Raw genomic sequence first — 22,746 nt, 5'->3', positions numbered from 1 at the left:
TTCCTCTTGTTGAGTGGCTCTTAAGTCCAACTAAAGAGCTGCTGGTTAACTTGAAGGTATGAGTGCTACTACTCCTGCATACTTGGTTATCATGCCATGATGGGCATTGTTACACAGTACATGAACATGATGGTAGCCTACTTTTATAACAACACTGTATTGGGGGTATGTATTAGCATTAAAATTTATTACTTGACATACATACTGAATGGAACATAATGTGTAACGGCTTTAAATATACATATTTTTTTTTCATTTCATACCTCAACAAAGCTGAGAAAAAACACAAGGGCAAAATGGTCACCAAACCTTGGGAAGACGAAATCATAACTATTGAAGATGATGATGATGATGATGAAGTAGCTCCAGGTGATTACTTTGTTTTTCTACACTGAGTCACAAGATGATTCCTGCATTTAAATAACGGTGTAATGTTTTTAGATGGCAAGATTGTTTTTTGTTTAAAAACAAGTAGTATCACATTGGTTAATTGATAGAAATTTTAACTGTATTGTGTCAAATTTGCTTGTTATTCTAATAAGATCATTCTTTTGGAGAATTAGATTGTTTCTTGCTTATAGGTATTTTATTTTGATGTTTTACATGAGAAGTTCTCTGTTTTTGAGATTATAATTTAATTTCAACTATTCTCTCTTTCCATTCTCCCTCTAAAGCCTCCCAAAAAACACTCCTTATATCTGGAAAATCCATGCCCTCTTTTCCTGACTAACCCTACTACATGTATAGGTGTGTGTGTGTGTGTGTGTGTGTGTGTGTGTGTGTGTGTGTGTGTGTGTGAGCGTGTGAGCGTGCGCGCGCACATTTATATGTATGTTCAATCTGTATAATAATACTTGTATGTATGTTTTTAGAGCTGGCTTTTTGGCACAAGACAACCAGTTGTTATATTCTTTCTTGGGGAAAGCCAGCTCTCCTGTTCCTAGCTTTCCTCGGTTGCCTATAATTCTTTGGAAATGTGTAAGGCACAGTGGGCATTACTATATCCAGTTTCATATGTGTTGGTACCATTCTTGTCAGTTCACATATGGGCAGTCATGTTAGTAAGAATTTATGGGTGTTGCTTCTGATGTTACTGAGTGACACAGTCTTACAGCAAGCTCCCCTATCTTCTGGCCCTTAAAATCATTCTATCCCCATTTGGGCAGTATTCCCTGAGCCTTACCTTAGGGGCAGGAGTGTTTTGTAGATGGAGCTATTGTAACTGAGCTCCACATGTCTGTGTTTTCATTGCTTGTGGATTGCTGTAGTGTTGTCTGTCTTGCAAAGAGAAGTTGCACTAATGAGTAAAACAGACTACTATTACATTAGGATTTGAGGACAAATGTTTATAAATTGTTGTTGTGTTGTTTAGTAAATTACTGGTTGTAGAATCTTTTACATTAATCATTTTATGAGTACAGAGTTTTAAGCTGGGTTTCTAGTACCAGTTACTCTCACCCCCTTGTTGAGCAAGTTTTAAGTCCAAGTAAAACGCTGTTGGTTACAAAGAAGGTATACGTGCCATTGCTCTATACTTGGAGTTATCATGCCATGAGGGGGCATGTTACACATCCCCTGAAATTGATGTTATTCTTTAGTATTAGAAGCTTTATTATATGGAAAACAGTAGATTAAACATAATGGATTCTAAGTTTCAATATACATAATGTCTGTTTTTTTTTTATTTCATATCTCCATAAAGCTGAGAAAAAACAAATGGGCAAAACAGTTAGCAAACCATGGAAAGACCAAGGCGGACTTTTTGAATATGGAGAAGCAGCCCCAGGTTATTTCTTTATTTTGTTTAATCTATATTGATTCACATGTTGCTTGCCTTATATTGAATAATGCTGTAATGTTTTTAGAAGGCAAGATGGGTTTTCACTTATAAAGAAACAAGTGTAAGTACCACAATGATAAATTCATAGATATTTTCACTGTGATAAGTCAAATTTGTCTCTTATAATAAGCGCATCCTTTTGGAAAATTACATTGCTTCTTGATTACAGATTCTTTTCATGTTTCCAAGGAGATTGATATCACTTTTTATGAAATTAACATTTAATTTCAACCTTTCTCCGTACCCCTTCATCCTTCCAAAACCTCCCCATTTCAATGCCCTTCTCTGTGCCCAAATTCATGGCCTCTTTTCACACTAATTGTTAGTGATTGTATTTAAGAATATCTATGTGTTCTCTCTCTCTCTCTCTCTCTCTCTCTCTCTCTCTCTCTCTCTCTCTCCCTCTCCCTCTCCCTCTCCCTCTCCCTCTCCCTCTCCCTCTCCCTCTCCCTCTCCCTCTCCCTCTCCCTCTCCCTCCCTCTGCCTCCCTCTCTCTCCCTCTCCCCCTCCCCTCTCCCCTCTCCCTCTCCCTCTCCCTCTCCCTCTCTCCTCTAAATATAACCTGTTCAGTCTGTATAATAATACCTGTATATGTTTTCATGACTAGCTTTTTGGTACCAGACAGTGAATTGGTGTGTTCTTCCCTGAGTACTCCTACCTCTCCTATTCCTAGTTTCCTTCAGTTCTCTATCATCCTTTGAGTACGGTTGAAGCCTCTGGGCTTTTCTGTCTTAATTTGTGTATATATTGGTACCATTCTTGTTCAGCTCATGTTTGGGCAGTGATATGTGTAAGATTTTATGTGTGTTTCTCCTGATATTACTAGGAAACACAGTCTTAGAAGAAGTTCCCTAACCCTCTGGCTCTGATAATCTCTCAGCCCCCTCTTGGGTAGTGTTCCCTGAGTCTTATATTATGTGCAGGAGAGTTCTGCGGATATGTCCGTTCTGATTAGACTCCACCACTCAGCTTTGATTGGTTGTGGATTTCTGTAATGGTCTCTGGCTGTTGCAAATGAAAGTTTCTTTGATGAAGAGTAAAGACTACAGTTATCTTCAGGTGTAAGAACAATGTATATAGATTGTTGTTAGGGATCATGCTGTTTTAGTAAGTTTGTGGTTGTAGATTTTTCTCCAGTAATCATCATTTGACCAGCACAGTTTTTAGCTGGGATTCCAGTGCTAGGCATCTGTACCCACTTGCTAAGGGAGTCTTAAGTCCAAATAAAGAGCCCTTGGTTACAAAGAAGGTCTGTATTCCACTACTGCATACTTAGAGCTATAATGCCATGATGGTAATTGTTACACATCAGGTGAACATGATGGTAGCCTTCTTTATAACAAGGCAATAATAGAGCATAAGCATTAATACTGGAAGCTTTATTATTTGGAAAACATAGTGAATTAAATATAATGTGTTCTAGCTTTAAATGTATATAATCTTTGTTTTTCATTTCATACCTCAATAAAGGTAAGAAAAAACAAAAGGGCAAGACAGTGACCAAACCATGGAAAGACCAAGGTGGAGTTTTTGAATATGAGGAAGCAGGCCCAGGTGACTGCTTTGTTTTGTTTTGTTTTGATCTCTGTTGGTTCATGTTATGTTTCTATTTATTGAATAATGGTGTAATGATTTTAGAAAAAAAAGACTGATTTGCACTTTTAAGGAAGCAGGTATAAGAACCACAATGATATATTCTTAGAATTTTTCACTGTGATGAGTTTTTGTTTCCTATTTTAATAAGTTCATCCTTTTGGAGAATTAGATTGGTTCTTGATTATAGATTTTTTTCATGTTTTCAAGGAGAATTATTTTTTTTGAGATTCTCTTTAAATGCAACCTTTCTCCATATGCTTTCCTCCCTTCAAAACCTCCCATGTAAACCACCTTCTCTATGCCAAAATTCATGGCCTCTTTTTGCAATAATTGTTAGTGATTTTATTTAAGGATATCTCTATACACACACACACACACACACACACACACACACACACACACATACACACACACACATTCCAAAATATAACCTGTTCAGTCTGTATAATAATACCTGTATGTATGTTTTCGAGACTGGCTTTTTGCCACTAGACAGAGAATTGCTGTATCCTTCCCTCGGTATTTACCGCTTCTGTCCCCAGTTTCCTCATTTATCTATCATCCTTTGAGTAGGGTTGAAGCCCCGTGGCCTTTTCTCTGAGCAGTTTGTATATGTATTCTTGCCATTCCTGTTCAGCTTATGTTTGGACAGTGATGTTTGTGAAATTTTTATGTGTGTTTCTCCTGATATTACTAGGAGACACAATCTTAGAACAAATTCCCTCACACTCTGACTCTGATGATCTTTCTGTCCCACTTGGATAGTGTTTTGTGAGCCTTATCTTATGTGCAGGAAAGTTCTGTCGATATATCCATTCTGATTGGGATCCAGCATTCTCTGCTTTAATTGGTTGTGGATTTCTGTAATGGTCTCTTGCTGTTGCAAATGAAAATTTCTTTGATGAAGAGTGAAGACTACAGTTATCTTCAGGTGTAAGAACAATGTTTATACAAATGTTAGGGATCATGCTGTTTTAGTAAGTTAGTGGTTGTAGATTCTTCTCCAATAATCATCACTTAATCAGCACAGTGTTTTTAGCTGGGTTTCTAGTGCCAGGAATGCTCTCCCACTTGTTCGGCAAGTCTTAAGTCCAATTAAATCTTCTTTTATTAAAAAAAGGTCTGGCCGGGCGGTGGTGGCACACGCCTTTAATCCCAGCACTCGGGAGGCAGAGCCAGGCGGATCTCTGTGAGTTCGAGGTCAGCCTGTGCTACCAAGTGAGTCCCAGGAAAGGCGCAAAGCTACACAGAGAAACCCTGTCTCGAAAAATAAAAAAAATAAAAAAATAAATAAATAAAGGTCTGTGTTCCACTGCTGCATACTTAGAGCTATCATGCTATGATGGGCATGTTACACATCAGGACATCAGGTGACAATGATGGTAGCCTTTATGACAAGGCTATAGTAGAGCATATGCATTAGTATTAGAAGCTTTATTATTTGGAAAACAGTGGATTAAACATAATGTGTTCTAGCTTTCAGTGTATAAAATCTTTGTATTTCATTTCATACCTCAATGAAGCTAAAAAAATATGTAAGGGCAAGACAGTGACCAAGCCATGGAAAGACCAAGGAGGACTTTTTGAATATGAAGAAGCAGCCCCAGGTGATTGCTTTGCTTTGCTTTGTTTTGTTTTTATCTGTATTTATTTACATGATATTTGCCATATATTGAATAATTGTGTAATGCATCCAAAAGGAAGACTATTTTTCACTTTTTTAGGAAACCAGTGTAATTGATAGAATTTTCACTGTTCTAGGTCAAATTTGTCTTTTAATATAATAAGTTCATCCTTTTGAGAATTAGATTGTTTCTTCATTACAGATTCTTTTCATGTTTTCAAGGAAATTGATCTCATTATTTATGAAATTATCATTTAACTGCAACCATTCTCCATACCCTTTCCAACCTCCAAAACCTCCCATTTCTATCCTTTCTTTATAGCAAAATTCATGGCCTCTTTTCACACTAATTGTTAGAATTGTATTTAAGAATAGCTATGTGTACACACACACACACACACACACACACACACACACACACACACACACTCCTAAATATAACCTGTTTACTCTGTATTATACTCTCTGTTTATATGTTTTCATGACTGGCTTTATGGCACCAGACAGAATTGCTGTAACCTTCCCAGGGTATTCCCACCTCTCCTGTTCCCAGTTTTCTTCAGTTTTCGGTCATTCTTTGAGTAGGGTGAAGCCTCCTGGGACTTTTTTTGTTCAGTTTGTGTATGTATTGGTGCCATTCTTGTTCAGTTCATGTTTGAGCAGAGATGTGTGTGAGATTTTATGTTTGTTTCTCCTGATATTAGTAGGAACCACAGTCTTGGAACAGATTTCTTGACCCTCTGGCTCTGATGATCTTTCAGCTACTCTCTCTTGGGTAGTGTTCCCTGAGCCTTATCTTATGTACCAGAGAGTTCTGTAGATGTATCTATTCTGATTGGACTCCACCAAACTCTGCTTTAATTGGTTGTGGAATTTTGTAAAAGTCTCTGGCTGTTGCAAACAACGGTTTCTTTGATGAAGAGTAAAGACTACAGTTATCTTCAGGTATAAAAATAATGTTTATAAATTGTTAGGGATTATGCTGTCTTAATAAGTTTCTGGTACATGGACTGCTCTCACCCAATGTGAGTTTGAACTGTTGACCTTGTGTACATCCTACTTCACAAATGAGTCTGTCAGATACACTAAGCCTATAGGCTGAAGATGATGCCCCAAACACTGCGGAGAAACCTCAGGTGACTGTCGAGGCAGCTGGCTGTTTCTGTCAACTCACAAATTTTTTGGAAGTTGCTTGCATGCACTTCCTGTTTTTATTTTTGTTAGCTAATATTATTTCATTCTTGGGTCTCTGAGGGAGTTGAAGATTAGTTAGTTATAATTGAAGATTAATTAGTACAGAAAGTGAATCAGGTACATTTCGGACTTACCAAAATAGGATAGATAATGGAATTATTTTCTACAAATTTGTCAAATACAAATGGACTAGACATTGTTTAGGTATTTATTACTTGTATATATTGTATATAGTTATTGTACTTCTGTATATAGTTTTTCTTATGTTAGTTTAAACCTTTTTCCTTTTTTTATTAAAATAGAAAAGGGGAAATATGGTGATATTTTAATTGCACTGAAATGTGATTTTATTTGTATGTTAATAAATAAAGTTGCCTGGGGGTCAGAGCTAGTAGCAAGCCATGGCAGAGCTGGGTGTTCGTGGCGCACACCTTTAATCCCAGCACTTGGTAGAAGAGCTAGGTAGATCTTTGTGTGTTCAAGGATACACCCAGCATTGGAGACACACGCCTTTAATCTCAATACCATAGAAGACCTGGAGGGCTGTACAACAGACAGTAACGAGGCAGTCATGTGGTTGGTTTTATAACCAATGAGAAGGCAGAATGGAAAGTCTATATAAAGACAAACAGACAGGAAGTAGCTCTTTCTGAGAGGTCTCTTGGCTGAAGAGGCTAGCTGCAGCAGGCGGGTAAGGCTCTTAGCTCTGATCTCTTGGCTTTCTTCTTTGCATTGGTTCTGTGTTTCTTATTTAATAAGACGGTTGGTTACATCTACAGTTAATGGTTGTAGATTCTTCTTCAATAATTATCATTTGACCCACACAGAATTTTAGGTGGGTTTACAGTACCAGGCAATCTCTCCCTCTTGTTGAGCGAGTCTTAAGTCCAATTACAGAGCTCTTGGTTACAAAGAAGGTCTGTGTCCCACTGCTGCATACTTAGAGCTACCATGCTGTGGTGGACAGTGTTAAATATCAGGTGACAATGATGGTAGCCTTGCTTATGAGAAGGCTATACTAGAGAATATGCATTAGTGGTGGAAGCTTTAGTATTTGGAAAACAGTGAATTAAACATAATGTGTTCTAGCTTTAAATGTACATAATCTTTGTTTTTCATTTCATACGTCAATAAAGCTGAGCAAAAACGCAAAGGCAAGACAGTGACCAAACCATGGAAGGACCAAGGTGGAGATTTTGAATATGAAGAAGCAGGCCCAGGTGACTGCTTTGTTTTGTTTTGTTTTCATCTCTGTTGGTTCACGTTATGTTTCTATTTATTGAATAATGGAGTAATGTATTCAAATGGAAGACTAGTTTCCACTTTTTAGGAAACTAGTGTAATAGCACATTGATAAATTAATAGAAATTTTTACTGTGCCAGGTTAAATTAGTCCCTGATGATAATAAGTTAATCCTTTTGGAGAATTAGGTTGTTTCTTCTTTTCAGATTCTTTTTATGTTTTTAAAGAAATTGATCTGATTGTGTATGAAATTAAATCATTTAGTTGCAACCTTTCTCCATACCCTTTCCTCCTTCCAAAACCTCCCATATCAACCCTCTTCTCTATGCCAAAATTCATGGCCCATTTTCACACTAATTTTTAATGAATCTATTTAAGAATATCTATGCACACACATATTGCAAAATATAAGTGGTTCAGTCTGTATAATAATACCTATATGTGTGTTTTCATGGCTGGATTTTAGGCGGCACACAGTGTATTCTTCCATGCCTATTCCCACCTCTCCTTTTCTTAGTTCTATCAATTTTCTATCCTCCTTTGAGTAGGGTTGAAGCCTAGTGGACTTTTCTCTATCTATCTTGTATATGTATTGGTGCTATTCTTGTTTAGCTCATGTTTGAATAGTGATTTTAGTGAGATTTTATGTGTGTTTCTCCTGATATTACTGGGAGACAATGTGTTAGAAAAAATTTCCTCATCCTCTGACTCTCATGATCTTTTATTCCCTTCTTGAGTAGTGTTCCATGAGTATTTTCTTTTGTTCAGGAGACTTCTGTAGATGTATTCATTCTAATTGTGTTCTACTACCTGCTGCTTTGATTGGTTTTGAATTTCTGTAATGGGTCTCTGGATGTTGCAAACAAAAGTTCATTTAAAAATAATTAAAGACTACAGTTATCTTCAGGTGTAAGAAAAATGTTCATAGATTGTTGTTGGGGATAGTGCCTTTTTTAGTAAGTTAGTGCCTGTAGATTCTTCTCTAATAACCATCATTTGAGCAGCACAGAGTTTTTACCTGGTTTTCAGTGCCAGCCATGCTCTCCCTCTTGTTGAGCTATTTCAGTACAAGAACTCCTGGTTACAAAGGTCTGTGTTCCACTGCTGCATACTTAGAGCTACCATGCTGTGGTGGACAGTGTTACACATCAGGTGACAATGATGGTAGCCTTGCTTATGAGAAGGCTGTATTAGAGAATATGCATTAGTGGTGGAAGCTTTATCATTTTGGAAATCCTAGTTGATGAAACACAATGTCTTATAGCTTTAAATGTATATAATCTTCATTTTTTTGTTTCATACCTCAATAAAGCTGAGAAAAAACGCAAGGGCAAGACAGTGACCAAACCATGGAAGGACCAAGGTGGAGTTTTTGAATATGAAGAAGCAGGCCCAGGTGACTGCTTTGTTTTGTTTTTAACTGTATTCATTCACAGTATGTTTGCTATTTATTGAGTAATGGTTTACTATTTTCAAAAGAAAGACCGTTTTTCAATTTTTAGGATACCATTGTAATGCCACAATGATAAATCCATAGAAACTTTCACTGTGATAAGCCAAATTTATCTCTTATTGTAATAAGTTCATCCTTTTGAAGAAGTAGATTGCTTCTTGATTACAGATTCTTTTCGTGTTTTCAAGGAGAACTATCTATTTTTTATAAGATTGCTTTTCAATTGCAGCCTTTCTCCATATCCATTCCTCGTTTATATCCTACAATTTCAACCCACTTTTCTTCCCAGAAATTCATGGTCTCTTTTCATCTTAATTGTCAGCAATTGTGTTTAAGAATATCTGTGTGTGTGTACACACACACACACACACACACACACACACACACACACACACACACATATTCCTAAATAACCTGTTCAGTCTGTATAATAATACCTGTATGTATGTTTTCGTGACTGGCTTTTTGCCACTAGACAGAGAATTGCTGTATCTTTCCCGGGGTATTTACCACTTCTATTTCCAGTTTCCTCAGTTATCTATCATCCCTTGAGTAGGGTTGAAGCCCCATGGGTTTTACTCTGAGGAATTTCTGTATATATTAGTGCTATTCTTCTTCGCTCATGTTTTGGCAGTGATATTTGTGTGATTTTATGTGTGTTTCTTCTGATATTACTAGGAAACACAGTCTTAGAACAAATTCCCTGACCCTCTGGCTCTAATGATCTTTCAGCCTCCTCTTGGGTAGTATTCCCTTGTCTTATCTTACGTCCATGAGAGTTCTTGTGGATATGTCCATTCTGATTAGACTCCACCACTCAGCTTTGATTGGTTGTGGATTTCTGTAATGGTCTCTGACTGTTGCAAATGAAAGTTTCTTTGATGAAGAGTAAAGACTACAGTTACCTTCAGGTGTAAGAACAATGTATATAGATTGTTGTTAGGGATCATGCTGTTTTAGTAAGTTTGTGGTTGTAGATTTTTCTCCAGTAATCATCATTTGACCAGCACAGTTTTTTGCTGGGTTTCCAGTGCTAGGCATCTGTACCCACTTGCTAAGGGAGTCTTAAGTCCAAATAAAGAGCCCTTGGTTACAAAGAAGGTCTGTATTCCACTACTGCATACTTAGAGCTATAATGCCATGATGGTAATTGTTACACATCAGGTGACAATGATGGTAGCCTTCTTTATAACAAGGCTATAGTAGAGCATATGCATTAATGGTAGAAGCTTTATTATTTTGGAAAACCTAGTTGATAAAACATAATGTGTTCTAGCTTTAGATGTATATAATCTTTATTTTTCATTTTATACCTCAATAAAGCTGAGAAAAAATACAAGGGTAAGAAAGTGACCAAACCACGGAAAGACCAAGGAGAACTTTTTGAATATGAAAAAGCAGCCCCAGGTGATTGCTTTGCTTTGTTTTGTTTTTATCTGTATTTATTCACATGATGTTTGCCATATATTGAATAATTGTGTAATGTATTCAAAGGAAGATGATTTTTCACTTTTTTAGGAAACCAGTGTAATACCACAATGATAAATTCATAAAATTTTCACTGTGCTAGGTCAAATTTGTCTTTTAATATAATAAGTTCATCCTTTTGAGAATTAGATTCATTACAGATTCTTTTCATGTTTTCAAGGAAATTTATCTCATTGTTTATGAAATTATCACTTAATTGCAACCATTCTCCATACCCTTTGCAACCTGCAAAACCTCCCATTTCATTCCCCTTCTTTATATCGTCAAGTATAAGAATAATGTTTAAAAATTGTTGTTAGTGATAATGCTGCCTTAATAAGTTAATGTTTGTAGATTCTTCTTCAATAATTATCATTTGACCCACACAGAATTTTAGGTGGGTTTTCAGTACCAGGCAATCTCTCCCTCTTGTTGAGCGAGTCTTAAGTCCAATTACAGAGCTCTTGGTTACAAAGAAGGTCTGTGTTCCACTGCTGCATACTTAGAGCTACCATGCTGTGGTGGACAGTGTTAAATATCAGGTGACAATGATGGTAGCCTTGCTTATGAGAAGGCTATACTAGAGAATATGCATTAGTGGTGGAAGCTTTAGTATTTGGAAAACAGTGAATTAAACATAATGTGTTCTAGCTTTAAATGTACATAATCTTTGTTTTTCATTTCATACGTCAATAAAGCTGAGCAAAAACGCAAAGGCAAGACAGTGACCAAACCATGGAAGGACCAAGGTGGAGATTTTGAATATGAAGAAGCAGGCCCAGGTGACTGCTTTGTTTTGTTTTGTTTTCATCTCTGTTGGTTCACGTTATGTTTCTATTTATTGAATAATGGAGTAATGTATTCAAATGGAAGACTAGTTTTCACTTTTTAGGAAACTAGTGTAATAGCACATTGATAAATTAATAGATATTTTTACTGTGCCAGGTCAAATTAGTCCCTGATACAAATAAGTTAATCCTTTTGGAGAATTAGGTTGTTTCTTCTTTTCAGATTCCTTTTTATGTTTTTAAGGAAATTGATCTGATTGTGTATGAAATTAAATCATTTAGTTGCAACCTTTCTCCATACCCTTTCCTCCTTCCAAAACCTCCCATATCAACCCTCTTCTATATGCTAAAATTCATGGCTTCTTTTCACACTAACTTTTAGTGATTGTAATTAACAGTGCCTACACACACACACACACACACACACACACACACACACACACACCTAAATATAACCTGTTCAGACTGTATAGTAATACCTGTTTGTATGTTTTCATGACTGGGTTTTTGCCACCAGACAGTGAATTGCTGTATCCTTCTCTGGATATTCCCACCTCTCCTGTTCCCAGTTTCCTCAGTTTTCTATCCTCCTTTGAGTAGGGTTGAAGTCTCTGGGCTTTTCTGTCTTAATTTGTGTATATATTGATACCATTCCTGTTCAGCTCATGTTTGGGCACTGATGTGTGTGAGAATTTATGTGTGTTTCTCCTGATATTAGTAGAAACCACAGTCTTGGAACAACTTCCCTGACCCTCTGGCTCTGATGATCTCTCAGCCCCCTCTTGGGTAGTGTTCCCTGAGCCTTATGTTATGTATTACTGTAGATGTATCCATTAGGATTGGACTCCATGACTCTCTGCTTTGATTGGTTGTGGATTCCTGTTATGGTCTCTGGCTGTTGCAAACTCTTCTTTAATGAAGAGTAAGGACTACAGTTATCTTCAGGTTAAGAACAATGTTTGTAGATGTTAGGGTTAGTGCTGTTTTAGTAAGTTAGATGTAGGAGCCTGTTGACAGTCAGCTGGGTAGCTGGGTAGAGGCGTGTGGGTTGAAGAGACAATGAAGAAGACAGAAAAGAGTCGAGAGGTCTGCCAGTCAATTCCGGACAGCCCTGAGTTTATTTCACAGCCAGCTTATATACAGTTTTGAAGGACAGAGGTAGAACAATACACAGCACAGGCATTCAGCCACTATCTATCCTGCCTTGTGTCAAGGAGCAGGCAGTTTCTTTTTCTATCTCAATAAACCTCTGGCTGGTGTCAGCAGCCTGCATCTAGCTAGATACGGTGTGTTCATTCCTGTGGGCTAATCAGGACTTTCTCTCAGCCCTTCAAGGAGGCTCTGTGGGCTGATCAGGACTTTCTCACAGCCCTCAAGGAGACTCTGTAGGCTAATCAGGACTTTCTCACAGCCCTGGAGCAAGGAAGCTTGAACTCTATTGACTCAGAATAGATTTCAGATTCAAACTGAGAAACTGAGTCAGTTGTGCGCTCTCACATTTGGTGGTTGTAGATTCTTCTTCAATAATCATCATTTGACCAGCACAGAATTTTTAGCTGGGTTTACAGTGCCAGGCAATCTCCCCCTCTTGTGGAATGAGTCTTAAGTCCAATTACAGAGCTCTTGGTTACAAAGAAGGTCTGTGTTCCACTGCTGCATACTTAGAGCTACCATGCTGTGGTGGACAGTGTTAAATATCAGGTGACAATGATGGTAGCCTTGCTTATGAGAAGGCTATACTAGAGAATATGCATTAGTGGTGGAAGCTTTAGTATTTGGAAAACAGTGAATTAAACATAATGTGTTCTAGCTTTAAATGTACATAATCTTTGTTTTTCATTTCATACCTCAATAAAGCTGAGAAAAAATGCAAGGGCAAAACAGTCACCAAACCATGGAAGGACCAAGGTGGAGGTTTTGAATATGAAGAAGCAGGCCCAGGTGATTTCTTTGTTTCGTTTTGCTTTTATCTATATTGATTGATATAATATTTGCTCTATATTGAATAACAGTGTAATGTTTTCAGTATTTTTTTTTTTTTTTGGTTTTTTGAGACAGGGATTCTCTGTGTAGTTTGGTGCCTGTCCTGGATCTTGCTCTGTAGATCAGGGTGGCTTCGAACTCACAGATATCTGCCTGGCTCTGCCTCCTGTGTGCTGGGATTAAAAGTGTGCACTACCGCCTCCAGGCCAGCGTAATATTTTCAGAAGGCAAGCCTTTTTCACTTTTAGGGAAATAAGTGTACATACCACAATAATAAATTCATAGATATTTTCACTGTGATAAGCCAAATTTGTTTTTTATTAAATATGTTCATCCTTTTAGAGAATTACTTTGCTTCTTGATTACAGATTCTTTCCATGTTTTCAAGGAGAATTTCGTCATTTTCTGTGAGATTATCATTCAATAGCAACCTTTCTCCATACCCACTCCTCCCTTCAAGGCCTTCCTTTTCAACCACCTTCACTATGACAAAATTCATGGCCTCTTTTCACAGTAATTGCTAGTGATTGTATTTCAAAATATCTATGTACACACACACACACACACACACACACACACACACACACATAACCTGTTCAGTCTAATAATAGTACCTGTATGTATGTTTTCATCTTGGCTTTTTGGTACCAGACAGTGAATTGATGTATCCTTCTCTGGTTATTCCCTCCTTCCTGTTCCCTGGTTCTGTCAGTTTTCTATCCTCTTCTGAATAGTGTTGAAGCCTCGTGGGCTTTTCTCTGTCCAGTTTGTGTATGTAATTTGGCCATTCTTGTCCAGTCCATGTTTAAGTAGTCATGTTTGTGAGATACTATGTTTGTTTCTACTGATATTACTAGGTCTTAGAGCAAATTCCCTGACCCTCTGGCTCTGATGTTCTTTCAGCCCCTCTCTTGGGTAATGTTCCCTTAGTCTTATCTTATGTGCAGAAGAGTTCTGTAGATGTATCCATAAGGATTGGACCCCACCACTCTCTGCTTTGATTGGTTGTGGATTTTTGTAATGGTCTCTGGCTGTTGCAAACGACAGTTTCTTTGATGAAGAGTAAAGACTACAGTTATCAGCCGGGCGTTGGTGGCGCACGCCTTTAATCCCACCACTCGGGAGGCAGAGCCAGGCGGATCTCTGTGAGTTCAAGGCTAGCCTGGGCTACAGAGTGAGTTCCAGGAAAGTCACAAAGCTACACAGAGAAACCCTGTCTCTAAAAACCAAAAAAAAAAAAAAAAAAAAAACTACAGTTATCTTCAGGTGTAAGAACAATGTTTATAAATTGTTGTTAGGGATTGTGCTATTTTAGTAAGTAAGTGGTTTTAGATTTTTCTCCAATAATCATCATTTATTCAGCACACAATTTTCAACTGGGTTTCAAGTACAAGGCAATCTCTCCCTCTTGTTGAGCTAGTGTTTGCAAGTAAAGAACTGTTGATTACATAGGAGGTCTGTGTTCCACTACTGCATACTTAGACCTACCATGCTATGATGGGCATTGTTACACATCAGGTGACAATGATGGTAGCCTTCTTTATGACAAGGCTATAGTAGAGCATATGCATTAATACTGGAAGCTTTATTATTTTGGAAAACATAGTAGATTAAGCATAATATGTTGTAGTTTTAAGTGTATATAATCTTTGTGTTTCATTTCATACCTCAATAAAGCTAAGAAAAAATGCAAGGGCAAAACAGTCACCAAACCACGGAAAGTTCAAGGTGGACTTTTTGAAGATGAAGAAGCTGCTCTAGGTGAATGCTCATGGTTGTGTGTATATGTATTATATTATAAATATGAATTATATATTAAAATTATATGTGAATAAATTTAAATATATGAAAAATACCTTTTGAATATATAATCGATAGATAGATAGATAGATAGATAGATAGATAGATAGAGATTCCCAAGTTGTTTATCATATATTGAATGATGGTGTAATGTTTTTATAAGGAAATACTTTTTCTTTTTATAAGGAAATACTTTTTTCAACAAATGTAAGTAGCACAATGATATATTCATAGACATTTTCACTGTGATTAGTCAAATTTGTTATTACAATTTTTTTGAGAATTACATTGTTTTCTGATTATAGCTTTTTCATATTTTCAAAGAGAAAATTCTTTTATTTTGAGATTATAGTTTAATTTCAACCTTTCTTTCTACCTGATCCTCCCACAAAAGTTACTATATACCCCTCCTTCTCTCTGCCAAGTATGTCCTTTTTTCTCACTAATTGTTAGTGCTTGCATTCAAGAATATCTATGTACACATATAGCCCTGAATATAACTTGTTCATTCTGTATAGTAATACCTGAATGTTTTTTTCACGACTGTCTTCTTACACTATAGAGTGAATTGGTATGCTCTTCCCTGGTGATTTCCACCTCTCCAGTTCCTACCTTTCTTGAGTTTTCTAGCATTCTTTGAGTTTTTTTTGTGTGTAGGATTTAGGCCTTTTAGGCTTTTCTCTGTCCAGTTTGTATATGTATTGCAGTCATTCTTGTTCATCTCATGTTTGAGCAATGATGTTAGTAATTTCTCCTGATATTACTAGGAGATTCAGTCTCAGATTAAACTCCCTCACCCTTTGGCTCCTTGATTGGTTGTGGTTTACTAAGATGGTCTGTGTTGCAAACAAAAATTCCCTTGATAAAGAGTAAAGACTGCAGTTATCTACAGGTGTAAGAACAATGTTTATAGATTGTTGTTAGGGATTGTGCTGTTTTAGTAAGTTAGTGGCTTTAGATTCTTCTCCAATAATCATAATTTGACCAGCACAGAGATTTTAGCTGGCTTTCCAGTGTCACACATTCTCTCCTTCTTGGTCAGAGAGTCATAAGTCCAAGTAAATAGCTGTTGCTTATAAAGAAGTTCCAAAAAAAAAAAAAAAAAAAAAAAGCCGGGCGGTGGTGGCGCACGCCTTTAATCCCAGCACTCGGGAGGCAGAGCCAGGCGGATCTTTGTGAGTTCGAGGCCAGCCTGGGCTACCAAGTGAGTTCCAGGAAAGGTGCAAAGCTACACAGAGAAACCCTGTCTCGAAAAAACAAAAAAAAAAAAAAGAAGTTGTTCCACTGCTGCATACTTAGAGTTATCATGCCATGATGGGCATGTTACACATCACATGAGCTTGATGATAGTCTTCTTTATGACAGGCTATATTAGAGCATATGCATTAGTATTAGATGCTTTATTATTTGGAAAACAGTTAATTATACATAATGTGTTTTAGCTTTAAATGTACACAATCTCTGTCTTTCATTTCATACTTCAATAAAGCTGAGAAAAAACGCAAGGGCAAAACAGTCACCAAACCATGGAAAGGCCAAGGCGGACTTTTTGAATATGAAGAAGCAGCCCCAGGTGATCGCTTTTTTTGTTATTTTTGTTTGTTTGTGGTGGTTTTTAATCTATATTTATTCTCATGTTTGCTGTGTATTGAATATTGGTGTAATATTTTTAGAAGGAAAGACTTTTTCACTTTTAAGAAAATGAATATAAGAAGTAGTATGATGAAAAATTTGTAGAAATTTTCAGTTTGATAAGTCAAATTTGTCTCCTATTGTAATAAGTTTATTGTTTTGAAGAATTAGATTTTTCCTGATTGTAGATTTTTTATGTTTTCAAAGAGAACATTTTCTTTTTTAAGATAATGATTAAATTTCAAGCTTTCTCCTTACCCTTACCTTCCCCCAAACCTCCCATGTATGCCTCCAACTCTGCCAAATGTATGGACTCTTTTCTCAGTAATTTTTAATGCTTTCATTCAAGAATATCTATGTGGCTGGGCATGTGTGGCACATGCCTTTATTCTCAGTTCTCTGGAGGCAGAGGAAGGCAGATTTTTGTAAGTTCAAGGCAAGCCTGTTCTGAAGAGCTAGTTCCAGAACAGCCAGGGCTGTTACACAGAGAAACTTTGTCTCAAAAAACCAAAAGAAAATAAAAAAGAATATCTGTATACACATACAGCCCTGAATATAACTTGTTTGGTCTGTATAATATAACTGTATGTATATTTTCATGGCTGGCTTTTTCACATCAGACAGTGAAATGGTGTGCTTCTGCCTGGGGATTCCCATCTCTCCCATTCCCTGTTTTCTTCAGTTCTTTTGTGGAGGATTGAAGCTTCATGTTCTTTTCTCTGTCCAGTTTGTATATGTATTAGTGTCATTCTTGTTCAGCTCATGTTTTGGCAGTGATGTTCATGAGTTTTTATGTGGATTTCTGTAGACTGAAGTTTCTCGGTTCTGCCCTGTCCCACCCGGGCAGTAGCTATTTTAATAAAATAATCACTCAGAGGCTTAATATCAATTACAAACTGATTTGTGGATCAGGCTTATTGCTAGCTAGCAATTACATCTTAAATTAACCCATTTCTATTAATCTATGTGTTGCCATGTGTCTCGTGGCTTTACCTGTATCCTAATACATCTTGTTTCTCTGGGCAGGTCACAGCATCTCCCTCCGTCTGCCTTTTTTCCTCCTGTATGTCTGCTTGGATTTCCTGTCTGCCTCTCTCCTGCCTTACCATAGGGCCAAAGCAGTTGTATTTATTAACTAGTGGGAGCAATACATATTCACAACATACAGAAAGACATCCCACATCATATTTCTCCTGATATTACTAGGAGACCCTCTGGCTCTTTACAATCTTTCTACCTCCTCTTGAATAGAGTGCAGGAATGTTCTATAGAAGCATCCATTCTGATTGGGCTCTACCACTCTTTGTTTTGATTAGTTTTGATTTATTGTAATGGTCTCTGTGTGTGACAAACAAGTTTTCTTGATGAAGAATGAAAACTACTAATATCTGTGGGTATGAAGACAAATGTTAATAGATAGTTGTTGGGGCCTATGCTGGTTTAGTTAAATTAGTGGTTGCAGGTTATCCTCCAATAACCATCACTTCTCTAGCACAGAAGTTTTAGCTAGGTTTCTAGTGCCAGTTATAGTTTCCCTCATGTTGCTTAGCTCTTAAGTCCCAAGTAAAGAGTATTTGATTACTGCCAAGGTATACATGCCACTACTACTGTGTCCTTAGAGTTATTGTGCCATGTTGTACATTATTAAATGTCATATGAGTATGATGGTAAACTTTCATGACTATGCTACATTAGAAGCTTTATTATTTAGCATGTATACTGGAACATAATGTGTTCCAGCTTTAAATGTACATAATACTTTTCATTTCATACCTTTACAAAGCTGCGAAAAAACGCAAGGGCAAGACAGTCGCCAAACCTTGGAAAGACCAAGCTGGAATTTTTGAAGATGAAAAAGCTGCCCTAGGTGATTGCTTTGATTTTTTTTTAATCCATATTGATTCACAAGACGTTTGCCATATATTGAATAATGGTGCAATGTTATTAGAAAACAAGACCATTTTTCACTTTTAAGGAAACAAGTATAAGTACCACAATGATAAATTCATAGAAATTTTCACTGTGATAAGATTCATGACTATGCTGCATTAGATGCTTTATTATTTAACATGCATACCGGAACATAATGTGTTCCAGCTTTAAATATGCATAATTCTTTTTTCATTTCATACCTCAACAAAGGTGGGAAAAAACGCAAGCGCAAAAGAGTCAGCAAATTTTGGAAAGAACAAGCCAAACTTTTGGAAGATGAAGAAGCAATTCCAGGTGATTGCCTTGCCTTGTTTTGCTATATTGGTTTACAAGATATTTGATCAATATTAAATGATAGCATGTTCTTTTCATAATGGAAAACAGTTTTTGTTTTAAGAATTCCAATATAAGAAGTAACACTATGATAAATTGATACAATTTTCAATGTGCTAAATCAAATTTGCTGGTTATTCTAACAAATTCATCTTCTTTACAGAATAAAATTGTTTCCTGATTATGAAAATTTAATGTTTCTAAAATTTCATTTTTATTGGCATTCTTGTTTAAACAATGTTTTATTTTTTAATGATTTTATTTATTGTTAAATAATTTATACCTTATATTTTGATCTTATCGTGTCCCCTTCCCCAACTCTTCCAATGTCTTTTCCTCACCTTGCTTTGTGTAGGATATTATATTTCTTCTCTTTCTTAACAAAAAATGGAAAACTTAAAAATTAGGTGTCCAATTTGTGTTCATGTACTACTGAATATTGTACCTGCCCTACAGTGGCTGATACGTATCATGTTACTCTATTGAGGAAAATTGGTTTGTCTTTCATAGCAGCTATCAATTCTTAGCTAAGGATTGAGACTTTATATCTACTTCACATCATCCATGCTGGACTTTTTTTTCTGGTTTGAGCTTGTATATGTCCTGTGCATTTTTTCATGTTCTTTTGGATATGTGTCTTCTCTGTTGTTTCTGGAAAATACTCTCTCATCAAAGTCCTCTGTCCCTCTGGTTAGAATCTTTCCACCTGCTTTTCCACATAGATAACTGAATATTGAGGGGATGAGAATGATACAGACATCTCATTTAGGGTTGAGCACTCCAAAGTCTCTCACTATCTGCAGGTAGTCTAGTTGTAGCTCTCTTTATTAATTACCAACCACTGCAAGAACCTTCTCTGAAAATGATTTCGTGTATCACCAATCAATGACTAGTGATCATTCGTAATCAATAGCAGTATGTCATTCATCTAGGAGTCATTTTATTACTATGACCACTTATAAGAATTATACTAGTAAGATTTCTCCTAGGACACTTGACCTATGTTGTCACAGTTTTTTTTTCTTCATTACCAGTTTTGGGTAATTACCATCTCATGGAGTGGGCCTTAAATCTAGTCAAAAACTAGTTGATTACTCCAAAGAAAATTTTTGCTACTATTGTGCCAGTGAGTATATATCTAGCAGGCAGATGGTTATTATAGCCTGCTCATTTTGTAGCTTGTTGAGACTGATGATTGCTTTTCTTCTCTGATAATATGTATAGCAACTTTTCACATTATGAACCAATAGAAGTGAATCTTTCATTTTCATACCACCTGTGGTTTTCCATGTTCCTTGACATTGTACGTGGTGTGTTCAGCAAATTAAAACTACTTTGAGATTCTTACCCTCAAGTTGTAGAGGGCAACCTCATTGGTAGTGCCCTGTTGTGTTAGATGTGGGATCTGTGGGACCCCTTTGGCTAACACCTCAAAAAGTGGTAACCGATTCCTGGTACTGGGTTAGTTTTTGGTAGTTTATACTGTAGAGTTGGTGTGTTGTCCCTCCATTATAAGGTCACTGCACTTGAACTCATTTTATATTTGTTTATATTTCAGGAAGCCTTTATTAGAGTAGGTTTCCATTTGGGTTTTTAAGAGGTTTTTTTAATTTTTCCTCCCCCTCTCCTCTACCCTCCCTGTCATATCCCACCCCCTTTAATTCTCTTGTTCTAATTTCCATATTATAGCACTATCTATTTCCTGCTCCTTGGAAGATCCCATCCTCCCCTCTGGTCCCTTTCTACCTACCTAACCCCTGTGGGTATTATAAAAGAAACACACATATTTAAAGCATAAAAGCTAACATCTGCATATAAGAGAAAATATATATTATATTTCATTCTGGATCTGCATTACCTTACTTTGGATGATTCTTTTCTAACTTCATCTGTGTACCTACATATTTTAGATAGTTTCATTTTTCTTAACAGTTGAATAATAATCCATTGTATAAATATATCACGTTTTCATTACCATTCATAAGTTGATAAATATCTAAGCTCTTACCAATTTCTAATTATTATGAATAGAGAAGTAGTAAGTGTGAATGAGCAAGATCTCTGTGTTAGGATATAGAATTCTGTGGGTATATTCCCAAGAGTGGTACAGCTGGATATTGAGGTAGATCAATTTCCCATCTTTCTTTAGCAACTGCCATGCTGATTTCCATAGTGGCTGTACAAGTTTGCACTCCCACCAGCAATAGATAAGTGTTTTCCTTACCCCGATCCTGGCCAATATGAGCTGTCATTTGTTTTGTTGGCCATTCTGACTTGAATGAGATTTTATGTGTTTTCCTGGTGCTTATGGATGTTGAGTATATTTTATAGGTTTTTCAGCCATTTGTGTTTCATCTTTTGAGAACTCTTTTTCATTATATATCCTGTTTTCTAATTGAGGTAATTGTTTTCTTGATGTCCAGCTTTTAAAATTCTTTGTATATTTTAGATACACTAACTTTCTGTCAGATCTATAGTTGGTAATGTTGTATTTTTTACATTCTGTCTGGTCCTTTTTGCTCAATGTATTGTGTCCTTTGCTGTACAGAAGTTTCTTAGCTTCATGAGTTCCCGTTTATTAATTTTCATTTTAATGTCTAAACTATTTGGCTCCTGCTCAAAAAGTTCTTTCCTGTGCCAATGGGTTTAATTGTTTTCAGTACTTTCTGTTCTATCAAATTCATTGTATCAGGTCTTATCTTGAGGTCCTTGATCCAGTTGGAGTTGTTTTGTGCTGGGTGATAGATGGATCTTGTTTTCATTCTTCTACGTGAAGCTATGCAGTTTAACCAGTATCATTTGTTGTAGATGCTGTCTTTTCTCCGGTGTGTATTTTTGTTTCTTTGACAAAAATTAGGTGTCTGTAGGTGTGTGGGCTTATATCCAGGTATTTAACTCTATTCCATTGTTCAGTATATCTATTTTTATGCTAACTTCATGCTTGTTTGTATTAATATAACTCTGCAGTAAAACTTAAACTCAGGAATGGTAATAACTTCAGCAGTTTTTTTGTTTGTGATTGTTTTAGCTATCCTGATTTGTGTATGTTTCCGTATGAAACTGAAAATGGTTACATTTATGTGAAGGATTGTGTTGTAATTGTGATGGGGATTGCATTGGATCTGTAAATTTCTTTTGGTATGATGGCCATTTTCACAATATTAGTCCTCCCCAATCAATGAGCATGGGGAGTCTTTGCATCTTTTTATGTCTTCAGCTTTTTAAATTTTTTATTATACAAAGTCTTTTATTTGCTTAGTTTGAGTGATTCCAGTATGTTTTTTGAGGCAATTGTGAAATTGTATGATGTTGCTTTGCTATATGGTTTGCTTCCCTGATTTGTTATTTGTATATAGGAAGCCTACTTATCTTTGTGTGTTAATTTTATATCCTGCTATTTTTTTTTTGTTGATAAACACCTTTAGTAATGTGGTAGGATACAAGATCAGTTCAAAAAAATCAGTAACTCTGCTATATACAAATGATAAATGGGCTGAGAAAGAAATCAGAGAAACATCAACCTTTTCACTAGCCACAAATAATGTAAAAGACCTTGGGGTAACTCTAAGCAAGTGAAAGACCTGTATGACAAGAATTTTAAGTTTCTGAAGAAAGAAATTGAAGAAGGTATCAGAAAATGGAAAGATCTCCCATGCTCATGTATAGGTAGGATTAACATAGTAAAAATGGCAATCTTACCAAAAACAATCCACAGATTCAATTCAATCCCCATCAAAATCCCAACACAATTCTTCACAGACTTAGAAAGAAGAATACTCAACTTCATATGGGAAAACAAACAAACAAAAAAACAGGATAGCTAGAACAATTTTGTACAATGAAGCAACCTCTGGAGGCATC

At 36.4% G+C, this 22,746-nt stretch overlaps 1 protein-coding gene across 11 annotated transcripts in view; it reads left to right on the top strand.

The window, feature by feature from the left end:
* The window catches only part of Scml2 (Scm polycomb group protein like 2), a 124,185-nt gene that overhangs the window by 80,341 nt on the left and 21,098 nt on the right, over positions 1–22,746 (top strand). For 5 of the 11 annotated variants that reach the window (XM_037198894.1, XM_037198892.1, XM_028873266.2 and 2 more), the window contains exons 14-26: positions 274–369; positions 1,703–1,786; positions 3,311–3,394; positions 4,960–5,043; positions 7,391–7,474; positions 8,810–8,893; positions 10,274–10,357; positions 11,116–11,199; positions 13,063–13,146; positions 14,866–14,949; positions 16,478–16,561; positions 18,404–18,487; positions 18,763–18,846. In XM_037198894.1, the coding sequence (XP_037054789.1) occupies positions 274–369; positions 1,703–1,786; positions 3,311–3,394; positions 4,960–5,043; positions 7,391–7,474; positions 8,810–8,893; positions 10,274–10,357; positions 11,116–11,199; positions 13,063–13,146; positions 14,866–14,949; positions 16,478–16,561; positions 18,404–18,487; positions 18,763–18,846 (1,104 nt within the window). The remainder of the gene's footprint in view (positions 1–273; positions 370–1,702; positions 1,787–3,310; positions 3,395–4,959; positions 5,044–7,390; positions 7,475–8,809; positions 8,894–10,273; positions 10,358–11,115; positions 11,200–13,062; positions 13,147–14,865; positions 14,950–16,477; positions 16,562–18,403; positions 18,488–18,762; positions 18,847–22,746) is intronic. The other 6 variants (XM_037198898.1, XM_037198897.1, XM_037198895.1 and 3 more) reach the window with 6 other exon arrangements.

Source organism: Peromyscus leucopus, chromosome X, assembly GCF_004664715.2.
Source record: "Peromyscus leucopus breed LL Stock chromosome X, UCI_PerLeu_2.1, whole genome shotgun sequence".
In the NCBI taxonomy this organism is placed as follows: Eukaryota; Metazoa; Chordata; class Mammalia; order Rodentia; family Cricetidae; genus Peromyscus; species Peromyscus leucopus.
This window is presented reverse-complemented; position numbering and strand designations above follow the sequence as displayed.